This window comes from Nicotiana tabacum, chromosome 8 (assembly GCF_000715075.1).
Source record: "Nicotiana tabacum cultivar K326 chromosome 8, ASM71507v2, whole genome shotgun sequence".
NCBI classification, from domain to species: Eukaryota; Viridiplantae; Streptophyta; class Magnoliopsida; order Solanales; family Solanaceae; genus Nicotiana; species Nicotiana tabacum.
The window spans coordinates 74,104,583-74,121,789 of record NC_134087.1 but is presented as its reverse complement, the minus strand read 5'-3'; the positions used below and the strand labels follow the sequence as shown (position 1 = coordinate 74,121,789).

Sequence of the window (17,207 nt, the reverse complement as noted above, 5' to 3'; positions counted from 1 at the left end):
ATTACCAATAAATTGAAGCTTCCAGTAATGGAGACATATGCAACAAGAGATCGACTAAACAAGACATTAGACGAAACACCACTATTAGTGAGTCAAATGTCATTCAATGAGATTTGAAATTGTTTTCTGATGTCACATTCTCATCAATATCAATACCAATATCAGATATATCAAATATTTTAGTATATGGTCTCGTCAACTGTCAACCGAATGAACTTCCTCATCCACCTTTCTTCTAGCCATCTGGTTTTTAGTTATACGATACCTATTTTGCCCCTAACAGGATGAACTCTTGTATGATTTTGCAAAACAGTGAATAGGTTAGGGGGTAAATCATAAAACATAAGAGGATAGGGTGCAAAGTGAATAATGAGGCATACATGATGGGTGCAAAATGCAAAGAACCCCCTTATCTAGTAGGTGAACCTTTATTCGTTACAATCCATTTTCTACGCATTGGAATCTGTTTCACAATTACACATAATCTTTGATCGGGGTGTCAGTTTTCTTTGTGGGAATTTACTTGGACACTTTTCTCTGGTAATCTCCCATTTCCATTGCCGAGTTCGTTACCTATTTGTTCCTTTTTTTTTTCTTTTTTTTTTAATTCGAGCATTCCACTAATTGCATCCTCAGTCTGAACTTTTCATTCATATTTTAAATAAACCCTTACATTAGCTCAGAAATATGGTTGTTTATCTCTTTTGATTGATTGTATCCTTTTCAACTTTATGTAAATATCAACTTTATTTCATCAGTCTCCTGATAAGTAAGAGGGATCTTCAACGCGGTTCCTATCGGATTTAGGCCTTTGATAAAATGATTTTTAATCTGTATAACAACAGCATATGTGTTGAATTGAGAAGAATTACTGACAGATAGTCCAAATTTGAGGGATTTTGAGCTGTTTCACCATCTTTGTCTTAGGTGAGCAACAACCGCTTTGAATCACAGCATCTTGCACTTTGAGCTATGGCCTCAACCCTGGAAAATGAAGCTCATTCCCCCAAAAATATGTTCATTCTATCTGGCCAAAGTAACATGGCTGGTCGTGGTGGAGTAGACAAGCATAAGCATTGGGATGGCGTCGTACCAAACGAGTGCTCTCCCGATGCTTCTACAATCTTCCGTCTTAGCGCAGATCTCCACTGGGAGGTTGCACGTGAGCCGCTCCACCATGATATTGACGCCAAGAAGACATGTGGTGTTGGACCTGGAATGTCATTTGCAAACGCGATCAAGGACCGAGTAGAAGCTATTGGGTTAGTGCCATGTGCTGTAGGTGGAACTGCGATAAAGGAGTGGGCGCAGGGGGAACATTTGTATGAAAATATGGTCAGGAGAGCTAGAGTTTCCATGCATCATGGAGGAGAAATGAAGGCATTGCTGTGGTATCAAGGAGAGAGTGATACATTATCTCAGCATTGCGCTGAGACCTATAAGGCTAGTATGGAGAAGTTAATACATAATGTTCGTGCTGATTTGCATCTTCCATCTCTACCAATTATTCAGGTTAGTTAATATAGTTTGCTTCAAACATAAATATTGCCTGTTTGAAATAAGTAACATTATTACTGTGTAGCTGTGTAGTTCTCGACACTGAACGTCGAATACTAGAAAATAAAGTTTTAAGTGTTCTCTATGCATTGGTACTTGAAAAGATGTTCTTTTATGCATTTGTTCAGAATTGACCAGTTTAGAAAAGAATATAAAGTGTCATCTGAAATCGCTAGGCCAATTCAAATCAGCCTGATATATGTAACTTTTCCGCGGATTCGGAATTGTCTTCCATTCCAAGGCATAACTTGTATCCATGCGCTTCATATTCACCCGGAGTTTGCTCCAGAAATATAGCAATTCCTGCCCCCTCACGTCAAACCCACGAGCCTCTTATCCATTCTCTCATTGAACAACAGCGGGGAGCAAATTCAACTAGAAAAACTCACATTGGGCTTAGGGATAATCAGGCTCGAACTGATGACTTCCAAAGGACTGTGGCAATTGTAGTTAGAAATTCGGAGATAATTTTGCTTGTTTTCTTTTATGGAATATTGATAGGAACATTCATGGACCAAAGTAGTTGAACATTTTCGCATGTAGTCTTTAACTTTTGCATTGTCTTACAGGTTGCAATTGCATCAGGAGATGAGAAGTATATCGAAAAGATAAGAGAAGCGCAAAAGGGGATTGACCTCCCAAATGTTGTATGTGTTGATGCCATGGGAGTGCAGCTTAAGGAAGATAACCTTCATTTAACCACCGAGGCCCAAGTTAAATTAGGCCAAATGTTGGCCGATGCATACTTTACTCATTTTGCAGCACAACCTTCTGTGGCTTCATCTTGAGAAATTTGATGTACTATTTAAGCTAAAAGACATTTAATCCTGACTCATGAACACTAATAAGGATAATAAAACTAACCTCTCCCAAGAAGCTTCTTGCAGACCAATCTCTTCTTCTAAAATTTTCTCAGGTTCAATAGTTTGGGCTTTAATATTTTATGCAATTTGATCCCATCAGTTGGATTAGTATTTGAAATCATTTGAAAGCTGATTCTAACCCTGATTCATGAACATAACGAGAGCGCTCATTTGACTAAATGAGTATTTTTACTTTGAAGTAAGTTTACTCATTTTCTGTTTATATAAGACCTGATTATCCCTAAGCCCAATGTGAGTCTTTACTTTACTAAAGACTCCTTGCTTTGGTTCAGTCACATAACAAATACTATTATATTAATGCAGTAAATCGTCTGAAAACCTCTTTTCGTCTTTTTCTTAATAACGTCACGTATATACAAAGAAGTCCAAATGAGCGTACCAGTTAGCACCTTATGCAGCAACATTTTTCGGAGTTGGGTGCATATGCATGGATCGCTTTCTATCTTGGGTAGTCATATCAATCCAAAAGAAATGAACAAAAATAATACACCAGCAACAGGTGTGGTGGGATGGTTTGCATCCAACCACACCCTTCACCAAAGGTCTCGAATTCGAGCACCAGAAATTGAAAATTTCTTGGTAGTGTGTTTTACCTCCTTAGTAGGCTTACCCCAGGTGAATCACGATTAATTGGGATAAATCATGATTATTCAAATGCAAATAGTCTTATCAAAAACAAAATCACAAACTTGAAGAAATATACTAGGAGAAATTGTTTAGGGTACATGATTTCAGAATCTCACTTCCCATAAATATTTGCAAAGGATGTCTGCAAAATGAACCAAGGGAAAAAGCAAAGACTTCAACGGTACCCCTTATACAACCAAAGCTATCACGTTGTTTTATGGAGGTAACCCACTTGTTCAATTTAGTGTAAGGCCTGCAATGATATTGCTTGGATTTTTGCAGTCGGAGGATTTCTTCAGGGTTTTTTTTTGTATGTTTCGTTGAACTCAAACAAGAGATATCATTCGGGTATAGAGTCACAGAGCTCGGAAAGAAGCCACAACTACGTTGCTCTTCAACTCATTAACAACCTCATGTGCAAGGTCCACCTCTATCACTTGCTTCAGACACTCCACTAGCTTCATAAATTATAGTTGGCCGTCTTCTCACCAAGCAATATCTTTGTGTATTGAATTCTACGATCAGAGAGGGAGAAACCATTTATATATGTCATCTACTCCTCCGGCTTTCTGTGACATATTCATAGTATTTTTCTTCACCATAAAGTTGCCTGGAAGACAATAAATATGCAGTTAGTAAAATGTAGGGTGCCCCAGACCACCCAGAGGAACGGAAAAAATGGTTGAGGAAGACTCCATATATGAAATCATATATCAAAGTAATTCAATCTAGGTATAGTTGACATGGCTTTATGTCGGCGCCAGTGCCTCGGAAGCAAATGAGCATGCACAACAACAACGACAATAATATCCAGTGTAATTGTAATCCCACCGAGTGGGGTCTTTGGGGGGGGGGGGGTGTACGCAGATCTTACACCTACCTTGGTGAAGGTTAAATGAGCATGTACAACCAACTCCTTATTACTCCATTCTATGACTAAGCAATTTTTAAATATCAAACTGTACATAGACATTGGCTCGAAACATTTTCCGTTTCTTTCAAAGTAGCCACATGATGCATATAAGTTTCCAAAATTCTGAAACAGTCATACATACAGTACAACCCATCCAACTAAATAAACATTCCATCACTGACCTCAGCGATACTCATTCTATCCAAACAAAAAAGAACATGCTCGACTGATGTTCACCACCCCATTTTGCAAAGAAAGACACGATTAGCAAATTTAGTCATACCGTTCACAAATGAACTATCTATTAAACCACAATCTTCCTCTTTTTACTTTGGGAAGATTGTCTTGGATAAGTACTGCTTCACATGCAGAAGAAACCTCTAGGGATGATATCTTCCAAACGCCCTCTCAAACTCATTTTTGACCACTTACAGAAGGGTTGAAAAAGGTATCAATACTCTCTGTTCTCCTTGCCTCCTGCCCGAAGTAGCACTAACCACAATAACAACTAACAAGGGCCCCAGAATAACATATTTCAGAACTAACTAGTCCAATCATTGTCACTTGACTAGTTCTATCAATATACAGCTTAAATGCGAAGAGTAGTAACAATGGGAAATAGTAGTAAATGTTGTGGACTTATGAACCATGCGTCCATGCCCAATGTTGGACAAATCTCAAAGTGAATAATGGTACAAGGATGAAAGAATGATTAAGAACCTCACGAACTGTAAAAGTCACCATGTCACCTTCTCAAAAGTTAAATCCTTGTTTCTATTGAGTCAGAAATTTTGAGCAACTGTTCAAATGATCAAATAATGTGAATACGTAGAAAATAAAGGAAAGGAGAGAGGGTGAAGATGTCTATATATATTATGTATATACCAGACCACAACATCCAAACTACCCATAGTAGGAATCAGAACACGAACATAATTTGGAAACTAACTGAACAGAAACTAAATTTTGCTCCAGACACATGGAACTACGGGTGGATGTAAGAGCAGCAGACAGCAAAACTTACGCTAGATCAGCCAAGGTATCCGATTTAATTACCGCCTGTCCCTCTGGGAGCCCAAGGGAAGAGTACTGCATTATCATTTCCTTCAGGGTGTGCTTTGTGCTTTTGATATCATTATCCCACAATATACTCTGCAACCAAAGCACCCAGACCTGTTACTTATATTTGCAGTGAAAAACATATAGGAAGCCAATGAGTTAATCCTTTTCACCAAACATATAGGAAGCCAATGACTTCATCATCTTCAATTTCAAACAAATGTTGAATATATTTTAGTCTATTTCACTAATAAGCCGGATGGACAAAGTGGCTACTTAATTCGGACTCTAATTTTAACATGTAATAAAGATTGATTCACATCTGATTTCACAGTCCTAATACCTTTCTCACATACTCTCTTTTGACATCTTCCCGTGGTATTTTCCCCTCGGAAGAGAATATAGAAGCATTCCAAATGGCTCCTCTTGCAACCATCACAGATGAAGCACCTATAAAATAAAGTTGTTAAATGTTGCAAACTGTAAACAACCATGTAAATATTCATAAAAACAGATAGAAAGACAATCATCAAGTTAATGTGAACAATGCTTTTCACACACAGATTGTTCATTATTTGCTGTGTTAATAGGAAGCATGCTTACAAAGATTAATTTTGTATTTCTGGGGCATAAAATCTCTGATTATAGCTTTTTGAATTAGAAGCTACATTGCTCGGAACCTCCAAAAATATCATCACACCCGTGTAGGATCCTCCGGAAATGCATTTTTAGGAGGGTCTGACACAGGTGCAGCTGCTTTTTTGGAGGATCCGAACAACATAGCTTAAAAGAGTTAATGGGCTTGAGCTGCAAGCATCCACGATGAATTTGCTAAGCAGTTAGAGGACCTATAAGACTTAGTTCAAGCAAATCAACCATCAACAACTTCGCATGAAGCTATTGCTGTTGCAGAGCTGTGCTAAAACTCCTTTTTAGTGCATTAACATGTTTGTCCCTAAAGGAAGACAAGGAAGAACCAAAGCTTCCATGTGACGATCAGTTGATGTTGGACCATATAAAACCCATATATACTTATATAGTATCTATCCTTCATCTTGTCATCTTGAACACCTAAAACTGTCAAATGCATCCACAATTCTTTAGAGCGAAAGAGAAGTATCCAGAAGCAAGAATTCAAGCTTTTTCTACATTTTTTGTAGAAGTAATTAACTTATTGATTGACGGGAAAATTCCTGCATACAAAATGTCTGTATACATCTTTCACAAGAACCATCAAGTGTCTAAGCATATTAAAAAATATATAAGCTATTTGATCCTGTTTCCTTAAATCTAAGGACATCTGATGAAAACCAAAGATATATACCCATATACGGATATGTATCTTAATAAACATATAATTTCTTGTCATATTGTGACAAAATAGTTGTGACAAAACATTCAGATCTATTGACATCTAAAGAAAACTTCACCCAGAAAGTGCAAATGGATTCATCAGAGAACAATGTGAGAACAAGAACATTTATGAGAAGTATAAGCACACCTGTTGCATCTCTAATACGTTGAAAATCCTCATATTCAAAAACATCACCATTTGCTATAACTGGAATAGAGAGAGCGGCAGCAACATCAGCAATCTCACTCCACTTTGCAGGATCTCTTGGCCTGTCTTGAACTTTCCTATAGTTCAATCGATAAGCATGAGGAAATATCTATATCACTTGACCTCAATTAAAAGCCCCAAATAGAAGAAAGCACAAACAAGCAATCAGTGATGACTATCTATCCGAAACAAAACCAAAAATGACTGATGGCCATATTCCATGGAAACAGAGACATATTCAGAGTAGCCGCTTAGAGAACTGTCAAATTGCACCCTCATAAATCAATTCTGACATCATTTCCAAGTATAGCATGTTCAATTTCTGTATTATAATAATCTAGCACTGACTACACAAAATGACAGCACAGACATAATTCACAGAAAAGGCAATTGTGTGCATCAACCTACCCACTCACCCGCAACAACCCACCCCCACAAATGAAAGGAAGATCAGTAATTCATGAATTGGCATGTCCAGAATCAAATTTAAACATCAGTTAAAAACACAAAAAAATGAAAAAATGAAAGGACAGAGAAGTGTGGAAACCAAAAACATGAACAGACAATACTTTCCAATATAATCAAGAAGTAGACTAATTGGTCCCCACCCCACTTATAAGGTGGACTGTTTGAATCTACAGCAATCCCCACCTCATATTGGCAAAAAGACTCCAATAACCATATGAAATAACTTGACCCCCTAAAGAAGGCAATCTGAATATTCAAAGGGTTGGTTGATGACACAGCACAAGATTAGGTTTAAAAAGAACAATGAGAAGCAAATGCAGAGAAATCACCTACCTTCCATGGACAGCAAGGGCAGAGACACCAGTCCTCTCAATTCGTCGTGCCAATTCCACTGTATCCTGCGGAGATTTTAATAATCTAATCTTGCATGTTACTGGTACATCCAAGTTCCTCCTCAATGTTGTCAAAATCTGAGTTCAGAAGAAAGGAACATCATGAACAGGACATGCACTTCCATGCTGAATTAGAAGGAAATTTTACTACTAGGGTGAAGGAGCAAGAACGAATGCATACATCATGAATGAGCTCTGGTTTGCTCAACAGTGCAGCACCCATGCCTCCACTAATAGAGAATGACTTGGGGCATCCCATGTTTATGTCCACTGCTGCTACATCTTTACACCTGAGAAGGGACAGACAATATTTTAGAGAAATCTAAATTTTTAGCCGCTCCCAAAACTAATAGCCAACATGTATATTTTTTTTGTATATATGTGTATTATATACATAAAATATACATATTTTACACTTTTTGGCTAGCGAATGCAATTAGTTTCAGCTGAGCCGCCAATTTTGTATTTTGCCCAATATTTTGATCAGATGCAGTAACTTCCTGTTGAAATTGAGCATAATTGCTGATTTAAATTTTCATGCCTAGGTCAGGATTGAAGACCTCTAGAAAAAAAAAATCAAGTGCTTTGAAGTTTCTTCATTATCTTAAGATGTAGATCCCGAACCTTACAAGAATGCAATTCGTGGAATTTTACGATAGCTATTCAGTATAAAAAAGAATTCCTAAAGAATAAAATTCTTAACAATGTGGCTTGTTGCAGTTCAACATTAATAAGTTTAGCTCAGACAAACTTGTTGCTTTAAACAAACATCAGTTACACCCATCATCAATATATGTCAGAAACTTCGATTGTAAATACTGCTAACAACATGTTAAACTCAAAAACTAGACATCCAATGCAGAAAAAGGATATGATATCATTGAGAAAATGAAAAGCAAAAGCACTGAGTCCGCTTCAAGGACAGTTCCTCAAGCAAATTAGTAAAAGAAATCCAACAAGATCATTTATAACATTGATGTACAATATAGAGACCAAGAATATGAAATCTACCTATAAGTAAACAAAATCCAACAAGATCATTTTTAACCTTGATGTATAGTACAGAAATCAGGAACATTCAAATTTTACCTCACCCCTCATCTCTCCCTACCTGAGGCAGGGGATATTTACTTTACCGCCAATAGGATCTATTGTTATCAAGAAAATGTTTCATGGCACAAGAAGACTTCTGCAGGTACCATTTATAGTCAGAGAGAGAATGGTACAAATTTATTAGGACCCGCATGCCGGTGGAAAGCAGTTATTAACTAATGGCATCTGTATTTGCTCCTGATGAATGCAATTCATTTTATTTTTTATTTTTTATTTTTTATTTTTTTTGGGGGGTGGGGGGTGATTTCACAACAGAAACTGCTTGGCTGGTTCATAATCGCAATTCTATGCAATGTTGCTTAACCAATGGATATTCTACATAATGCATCAAATTACTTTAAGGAAATATCACTAAATTGACATCTGCCTATAGGACTGTGGATGTGTGTATGACCATGTGAACATTAGATTGTGTGTGCGTGGAGGGGGGGGGGGGAGGGGAGTGTGGAGCAGAAGGAATTAAAGTACAAAGATTATGATAGGGGAAAAAAGAAGAAAGAACTGAATGAAACATACACTATTTCAGCAGCTTTGAGAGCTCTCATGGCATCAGAAGTGCCCATCTGAAATACAACTCGATTTCTTTCCACAGGGCACGTTCTGAAAACAACATTATCAGTTCCCTTCTCCACTATGTCAGTTGTCCCTAAGACATCTAAGGAATAAGGGGTAAAACTCATGAGAAACATTTTAGATGCACCGAGCTTAGCAACTTTTTTTTTCTTTTTGCCTTCTCAAATTATACAAGGTAACCTGCACTAAATGCGAGGCTTCATCTGTGAAATTTTATCTTTTTGTTTCTTTTTTCCCTTGAAAAATAAGTGTCCATGAATCCTATTCATCCATGCTCATAATACCCAAAAATATGAAGTAAAGTAGCAAGGCATAAAGCATAGTGCTAAGTTAATTATAGTGATCTCGAAAACAGCAATTCATAAAGCCTTCACAGATAAATGTAATAACAACAACAACAAACCCAGTGTAATATCACAAAGCGGGGTCTGGGAAGGCTGGAGTGTATGCAGACCTTACCCCTACCTTATGAAGGTAGAGAGAATATTTCTGATAGACCCCAAGCTCAATAAAAAAGAAAAAAAAAGCAGAAACAACAAGTAATAATAACAGCAAGCAAATGTGATAAGGTAATAGATTAATCGAAGCGAAGGAAACAACATATAATAAAAGAAATCTGCGAATAAAGAGAAACGAAAATACGAGACTAATACTAATGCTACCAGCATGAAAATGAGACATGTCCGCCTAACCAGTGTTTTGGAAAGCGTTAAGCGCAAAAAAGCGACGAGGCCTCGCTTCACATAAGCGAGAAGCGAGAAGCGAAGCGCGCGCTTTTTTCATGTGAAGCGCAATTTAACACATAAATAAAAAAAATTAAATAGGCATAGATAAATGGCTAAGAACTCATTAAAAATAACATATTAAGCAAATGGCTTGATGCCATTGAATAATCAAATTAAATTTACTACAATCAACAACCAAAAAAAAATAACAATTAATTCACTGATAAATTGCAGAAAACAGAAAACAGAGCATAAATTGCAGAAAACAGAGCATATAGCAGCATAAAACAAAGCACTTTTAATAACAGAAGAAGAAGAAGTCATTTAGGGCACAAAATGAGCACTTAAAAAGTGAAAAAAATTGAAAGAATTCCATCAGAAGAAGAAGACCAGCAGAAGAAGAAGAAGAAGAAGAAGAAGTTGAAGAAACTTACCGAGATCTGGAGAAGACTGGAGTTCGCTGGAGAAGAAGTCGCGTATGTTTGTTTGTTCACATGGTTTATTTGCCAAAAATTTTAAAAAAAAACCCTAGGTGATGCCTTCTGCTCGCTTAAGCACGCTTTTTCTCGCTTTTTCTATCGGCTCGCTTCTCGCTTAAGCGAGAAAAGTGCACGTTTTTTGAATGTGAGTCACCTTTTTAGCAGAAAAGCGCTAACCTTGCGCCTCGCCTTGCTTCATCGCTTAAAGCGAGCGCCCTTAATAACATTGCGCCTAACCACTAACCTTCTATCCTAATTCTCAATCTCCATACCCCCTATCAATGGTCATATCCTCAGTAAGTTGAAGTTGCGTCATGTTATGTCTAATCACCTCTCCCCGATACTTCTTAGGCCTACCTCTATTTCTCCTCGGCCCCACCATGGCCGGCCTCTCTCACCTCCTCACCGGGACATCTATGCACCTCCTTTTCACATGCTCGTACCTCTCAACCTAGCTTCCCGCATCTTGTCTTCCACGGGGGCCACTCCAACCTCGTCCCGAATATCATCATTCCTAATCTTATCTATCCTAGTATACTCACACATCCATCTCAGCATCCTCATTTCTGCTACTTTCAACTTCAGGACATGGGTGTTCTTAACAGACCAACACTCCTCCCCATATAACATAGTTGGTCTAACCGACACTCTGTAGAACTTACCTTTAAGTCTTAGTGGCAGCTTCTTATCGCACAAAACCCCGGAAGCGAGCCTCCATTTCATCCATCCCGCTCCAATTCGATGTGTGACATCCTCATCAATCTCTCCATTACCTTGGATTACAAATCCGAGGTACTTGAAACTCTCTTTCTCAGGGATAACTTGTGAATCCAGCCTCACCTTTCGCAGAAAAATGTCTTTGAATCAATCTTCTCCACTTGGAAAGCTACTGAATCAGTTATCAGATGACATCTATACTATGTCAATGTACAGGGCCTAGATAATAGCTACAAATCTGTGTTTGGTATTCGAGGGGCAATGAGCACTCACACTAAAAACATCCAGTTTTTTTTGTTTTAAGGTTCTGATATATCATCAGTAAAGGTTCAATCATCTCTCAAATATTCCACTTAAGCTACGTATCCAGATACAACTTCTCATCATCAAATATCTTCAATTAAAAGGCTCAATTTGGGCGATGAGCACTCAGACTAAAAACATCCATTTTTTGTTTTAAAGTTCTGATATAACTATCATCAGTAAAGGTTCAATCATCTCTCAAATATTCCACTTAAGCTACGTATCCAGGTACAACTTCTCATCATCAAATATCTTCAATTAAAACGCTCAATTTCTTGATAGAGAGAGCCATAACATAATGAAGTTCAGAGTCCTCATCCTTCATTCACTAACATATACTCCCTCCGTTTCAATTTAGATGATGTAGTTGACTTGGCAGTTGGCACAAAGTTGAGGAAAAAAAGAAGTCTTTTGAAATATGTGGTCCCAAAAGTTTAAGGGTAAAAGCTTTGTGGGGTCACGCCATTTGTGTGGCTATAAAAGCTTCTCATTAAGGTCAACCAGGTAAAATAAAAAGTTCAAAATTAAATTGTTTCCAAATATAGACATATGTCATTCTTTTTGGAACGGACTAATAAGGAAAGCGTGTCATTTAAATTGAAACGAAGGGAGTAACAACTTGATAATCCACTAAATATAGAAGTATTCCGATTGACATATACAACACCATTCAGAGCAAGGTTATACTCATCAAATAAAGGATCTTGCATAAAATCAAGACCGGCAATGTCCTTGCTTCATTGGTATTTTTTGAAGTTGTTGATTTCATCCTTTCACATAAGTAATATCTCTACATACTACATGATACTTAAGATATATAACAAACTTAAGGTTAAAGGACAATACGGATAGAATGCCGTAAAAAGGATGAATAAGAAATTACCATTAACTCTCCGCTCACATTTGATGATTTTATGATCAATAATCTCCTCTCCATAGGTTATGTCCGCACCATATTGGGCAGCAAGCAGCCTAAATGGCAATGTACCCTGACCAAAAGTAAATGAAAGCATAAGATCCATAGGCATCTACAAACAACATATGATAAAGAACAGACATACTAAAAGCAGTCTTAACTATGCTTCCTAGTGAAATTAATAGCTCCTGGAAAGCCAGAACTGAGTTTCAGAAAGAGAAATACCGATCTAGGGATGGGAAAATGAATAAGAAAGCAACCACAGAATAAACAAGTAACAGGTACCAAAAAATGAAAAGAAAAAAGAGAAAGAAAGAAGCAAAAGATGCTCTAATTCACCAATTTCAGTAGAAGATACTTACCACTCGGACCATTGGAGCCAAGACAAGCTTGTTTCTGTACTCCATCTTTTCTGATAAGGCGAATAAATTAGTACAATCCCTGAGATAATAACAAATGCTGACCAAATTGAGTATCTTGACCAAAAGAGTTGCAGTTTAGGATATAGCCGTTATGCTTCTAATTGTACACAATTCCCCTAACGTCGTACACTGATCTACTGGGCAGCCTGCTACAGCTCACATGCAGAGTGCCAGGTAAAATGAAAGGTGGCTAAATCATAAAGACGATCAAACTAAACCTGGATGCTCTAATTATTCAAAATAAAATATGAGCAATAAAGTATTCCCAAACTATGCTTCAGCAAATGTAAATTCATAGACAGCTAGGCTTCAACAGACACAATGTATATACAGTTTTGGATCTTACAGTATATGGACTGTAAGGAACAGAAATTTAATTCAATTTGCAAAATTATTAGCTGTCAATAAAACCCGGATGCTTTCTAATTATTCGAAATATATACATGAAATAACTCAGTCAACCTCAATCCGTCTTTCATCAATTGCAAATATATACCCTTCAACAAATACACTGTAATAGATAGCCTCGGATCCTACACTGTATGGCCAGTAATAAAGAAAGGAAAATACGGGAAAATAAAAATAATACAGCTGAATCTTTATCTCTAAACAAATTGACTAGAAAGGGATGAGATTAAAGAGCTGGTCAACAGTTTATACTGATTGCTGACCTTGACTTGAAAAGAGAGGAAGAATTTGACAAGCCGGCGATAAACCAACCACGGCGGTATATTGGTGTGGTTGCAATTGCCGAGCGGCGGCGGAAGTGTCGGAATGACTAATGCTAGCTTTGCGCCTTTCCTGCTAACACTCGAGGATTAAAATGTCATTTTGCAGAATTTGGTGCCTAAAAAGAAAGATGAATCAAAACTTAGGAGTCGTTCAGTAGTATGTATAACAATACTACGGAATATGGGGTATCATTAATGCTGGAATTAGTTTTATTGATATATTTCTTATTGATTGTTTGGTTTAGTATATTAAAAATAATATACATCAGTATTTTTTTTTAAAATTATCTATTTACACAAATAGCAACTATTTTTTTGCTTTATATACTTTATTCGATGTGTAGAAACGAAGTTGCACACATATAATGAAATAATTAGTCAAAACATATAGGCATAAGGCGAAATACATAGGAAGCCCCTTAAACTTGGCAATATTTTTCACTTGGCACTTAAATACATAGTGCCTATTGAACACTTAAAGTGAAGACAAAATATGTTAATTGGACACAAATTTTGCAGCTTCAAACAAACAAAAATGCGTGTGTATCACTCGATTTCTGACGTGACATGTAAGACCAATAAGAAGAGAACACTCAAAAAGCTAAAATTGAAAAAAAGAAAAAAAGAAAAGAAAACGGTGATCAAAAATCGATACCTCTGCTTCTTCTCTTATAAACCCATTCTTCCCCATTTTCAGTAAACTTTTTTTCTCATTGATAACCTTGATTAGAAATCTAAGTATACCAACGATACAAATTCAAGCATAAAAGAGAGATATTTGAAATCAACAACGTTTTGTAAAGGAAACTGTTCATCATCAAGAGCTTATAGGAACAAAAATACAACACTCAAATTTTCAGAGAGAACCCATCTTCTATGAGATCTAATAATAGTGATGTTTTGCGTTGAACTAATCTTTTTTTGGCGGTGAAGGTGATGGGTGGGTTATTTGAGAGCTGAGACTGAAGGTTTTCATAAGTGAAATTCATAGCAGTGTAATAATAGTAGAGACTGCAAAGTGATTGAAGTGAACTTAGATGGTGAAGGAGTGGACTTCAGTTTGGGCTCGGGGGTCGCGGTGGTGCCGTGGTGGCGATGGTCGAGTAGGGGAGGAGCTGGGTAGAGATGAATAGAGGAAGATAGAAGTAATTCGGTGGTGCCATTTTTCTATCTAAAAAAGATTTTTGGTGTTGGCCGTAAATTTTGTCATTGGAATTGAATTTGAAAGATAGAGCTGGTTGGACTGTGGCGGAGTAGCGGCTATGGTGGCAGAAGTGGGGGCAATAGAAAAGAGGAAGAAAGAGATTGGAGATTTTTTTTAAACGAAATCTCTCACGCGCCTCAATAGTGATGTGTTATATGTATTGTGCCATATCAACAGTGTGTGTTTATTTGATACAATTTGTTTCACTTCAAGTGTTCAGTAGGAACTATCCTTGGTTTAGCTGTCTAAGTGAAAAATATTACCAAGTTTAGGGGGGGCATCTATGTTTTTTGCCATTGTATCAAGAAATAGTTATTCTTATCGATCAATATATTACAATTTTTAGACAATAATAATAGTGTTTTCAATTCATACCATTGGATTAGAATGGTTTCCCGGGTAGAGAGCAAAGTGGAGGCGAGGATTGAATACTCTATTGCATATCCCTTTTTGGCATTTCCAGCCTTAAACCTTTATTTAGTAGAGAATAATAATTGAATTTTAAAAGGGCAATTCTGTCTTTATATATGCGTATTCAATTAGAAATTATGGTATTACTAATGTTATGTTGTGCTATTATAAGAATAGTATTAAATAAGGTGTATAACTAATACAGTATTAGTTATACATATGTTGAAAAATACTAGTAAAAAACAAGAGATTAATAATACCAAAGCTAACATGTATTATTTTTTCCCTAATACACCCTGCCAAGCGATCACTAAACTTATAAATTTGGATTTGCAGTCACGACTCCATGATTTAAAAGTTACTGGTTCCGAATTGTAATTGTGGATTCTCAAAATATGTACTATGTATATAATTATGTCTATACTTATGTTTCACCCACAACATACAACAATAACAATAAATCCAATAATTTTTCACAAGTAGTATTTGGGGAGGACAAGATATACGCAACTTTACCTCTACCCTGGAAGGGCAGAGAGGTTATTTCTGATAGACCCTCGGCCGGAGAACGGATGAAAAAAGTAATGACAACAAGCAGGAATAACACCAATATAAAAATATGACCGACGCCAATAAAGCAGTTAAACCTTAGGTAGTAATATCAATCTATGAATAAAAGTATATCATACTTGTTTACCAGTAAAATGGTACAGTTAAATTTATACGTGATTTCTAGACAAGTGAATTAATTTGATGTAAGACCCCATAAAATTTCTACTCAAAAACCCGAGTCTTGTGGTGCCAAGTTAGGATCATGTGTTAGAAATTCATAGGTTCTGACTATTTGGATTGATCTGTGCATTAAAAAGTTAAAGAATAGTGTTTTCCAGAAAAGTGCAATTCTGCGATCAACTCTGCGGTCGCATAATAGCTATGCGGACCGCATAGTTACCGCAGAGTCAGGCAGTGTGAAGGTTAATTTTGAGGTCAACTATGCGGCCAAATATGCGATCGCATAGTCGATATGCGGGTCGCATAGTCGTCGCATAATCCCCTTGGAACTTTTGCGAGGAGTGGTTCTGCGGTGCATTTTGCGACCGCAGAACGGGTATACTGACCGCATTCTGGTTGCATACCCAGGCAGATTGTTCAGGTTTTTGGGAGCATTTTTGCGGTCCATTCTGCGGGCCGCATGTCAATTTTGCGATCATAGATCTGAGTTGGGGCTCCAAATTTCTAAATTTTAAACTCAACCCCCTGTCGTTATATTCTGTGCAATAGCTCATTTTGAGCCTATTTTCCTGGTGCTTTTAGAGTGAGAGGGAGGGTCTAAGAGAGGGCAAGTGCCTTTCATCAAAATTGCTCCACAAATCCTTGTTAAAAACATTGAAGATAATTAAGTGGAGCACCAAAACCTTCATCCTAGGAGGTAAGACTTCATCACCTCAGCTCTTAATTTTATACATAGCTATAAGGGGTCATTAGTGAGGAAATTCATGGGATAAGGGTGATTGCATTGCATGCATGTGTTCTTAGAAGATATGGGAAAATTATAAATAGAGAGGCATGGGGAATGGACTAAGTGTAATCTTGCATAAAAGGACCATAAGGCCTTAATGAACACTCAATGCTTGATAAAATGCTCAAGTGAGCTCAGATTATGATCTTTTCCTGATTATAGGTTCAATTGTGCTATATTGCTTAAATAGATTGAAGTGCGAACACTCCGGAATGTTATAGGATTAAGGAAAGCTCAGTTGAGGTATGTATGGCTAAAACCCCGTCTTTTAGAAATCGAGCTCCGTCGGTGTTTGCGTAATTATGGTAAGATTAAAGTTGAATTGTTGTATGGATTGTTGTTTCACATGAATTTGGGGTTGCAACTTTATATGCGTGAAAGATGTGTCTCAATTAAGGGTGTTTAACGGGTGGGCCGGGCCGAGCTAGGTTGGGATTTTTTGGACCCGTACGGGTTATGGTCCGGGCCGGTTACGGGTTGGGGCTTACCGGGTTTAACGGGTTCGGGTTCATCCCGGTAAAAATTGAACCCTAAGGGTTAGGGGTTGAGGTGGCCGGGCCGGGTGTAGTGTATTTTTTATTTTTTTTTTGTATTTTGTATAACTATTGTAAGTTGTAAGTATTAATATAAAGA

At 37.2% G+C, this 17,207-nt stretch overlaps 2 protein-coding genes across 6 annotated transcripts; one reads left to right on the top strand and one right to left on the bottom strand.

Annotated features, from left to right (window-relative positions):
• The first annotated feature begins 404 nt into the window (after positions 1 to 404).
• On the top strand, positions 405 to 2,449 carry LOC107798640 (putative carbohydrate esterase At4g34215). The gene is made up of 3 exons (XM_016621659.2): positions 405 to 540; positions 928 to 1,512; positions 2,127 to 2,449. Exons 2-3 carry the CDS (start codon positions 973 to 975, stop codon positions 2,343 to 2,345), a joined length of 759 nt encoding a protein of 252 aa, XP_016477145.1. The 5' UTR covers positions 405 to 540; positions 928 to 972; the 3' UTR covers positions 2,346 to 2,449.
• A 658-nt stretch (positions 2,450 to 3,107) lies between these two features.
• Positions 3,108 to 15,001, bottom strand: LOC107798641 (uncharacterized). 5 transcript variants are annotated; one of them, XM_075219366.1, is made up of 11 exons: positions 14,096 to 15,001; positions 13,381 to 13,510; positions 12,650 to 12,699; positions 12,255 to 12,360; positions 9,091 to 9,229; positions 7,643 to 7,751; positions 7,403 to 7,539; positions 6,542 to 6,678; positions 5,384 to 5,490; positions 5,006 to 5,133; positions 3,108 to 3,678 (listed from the first exon to the last, which is right to left on the bottom strand). In XM_075219366.1, exons 1-11 carry the CDS (start codon positions 14,129 to 14,131, stop codon positions 3,618 to 3,620), a joined length of 1,140 nt encoding a protein of 379 aa, XP_075075467.1. In that variant the 5' UTR covers positions 14,132 to 15,001; the 3' UTR covers positions 3,108 to 3,617. The 5 variants fall into 5 exon arrangements, with proteins under 5 accessions (XP_075075467.1, XP_075075470.1, XP_075075471.1 ...); XM_075219369.1 differs by having other exon boundaries at positions 12,650 to 12,728; positions 13,381 to 13,556; positions 14,096 to 14,993; XM_075219370.1 differs by having other exon boundaries at positions 13,381 to 13,556; positions 14,096 to 14,993.
• Between the last annotated feature and the right edge of the window lie 2,206 nt (positions 15,002 to 17,207).

Bases quoted from the DNA above. Each gene is read 5' to 3' on its own strand.
- LOC107798640 (XM_016621659.2), top strand. From the start codon at position 973: ATGGCCTCAACCCTGGAAAATGAAGCTCATTCCCCCAAAAATATGTTC. The intron at 1,513-2,126 runs GTTAGTTAATAT...ATTGTCTTACAG, and splicing joins CATCTCTACCAATTATTCAG to GTTGCAATTGCATCAGGAGA.
- LOC107798641 (XM_075219366.1), bottom strand. From the start codon at position 14,131: ATGGGGAAGAATGGGTTTATAAGAGAAGAAGCAGAG. The intron at 12,700-13,380 runs GTCAGCAATCAG...TCGCCTTATCAG, and splicing joins TCCTCTCTTTTCAAGTCAAG to AAAAGATGGAGTACAGAAAC. The intron at 9,230-12,254 runs GTAATTTCTTAT...CTTATTCCTTAG, and splicing joins ATGTGAGCGGAGAGTTAATG to ATGTCTTAGGGACAACTGAC.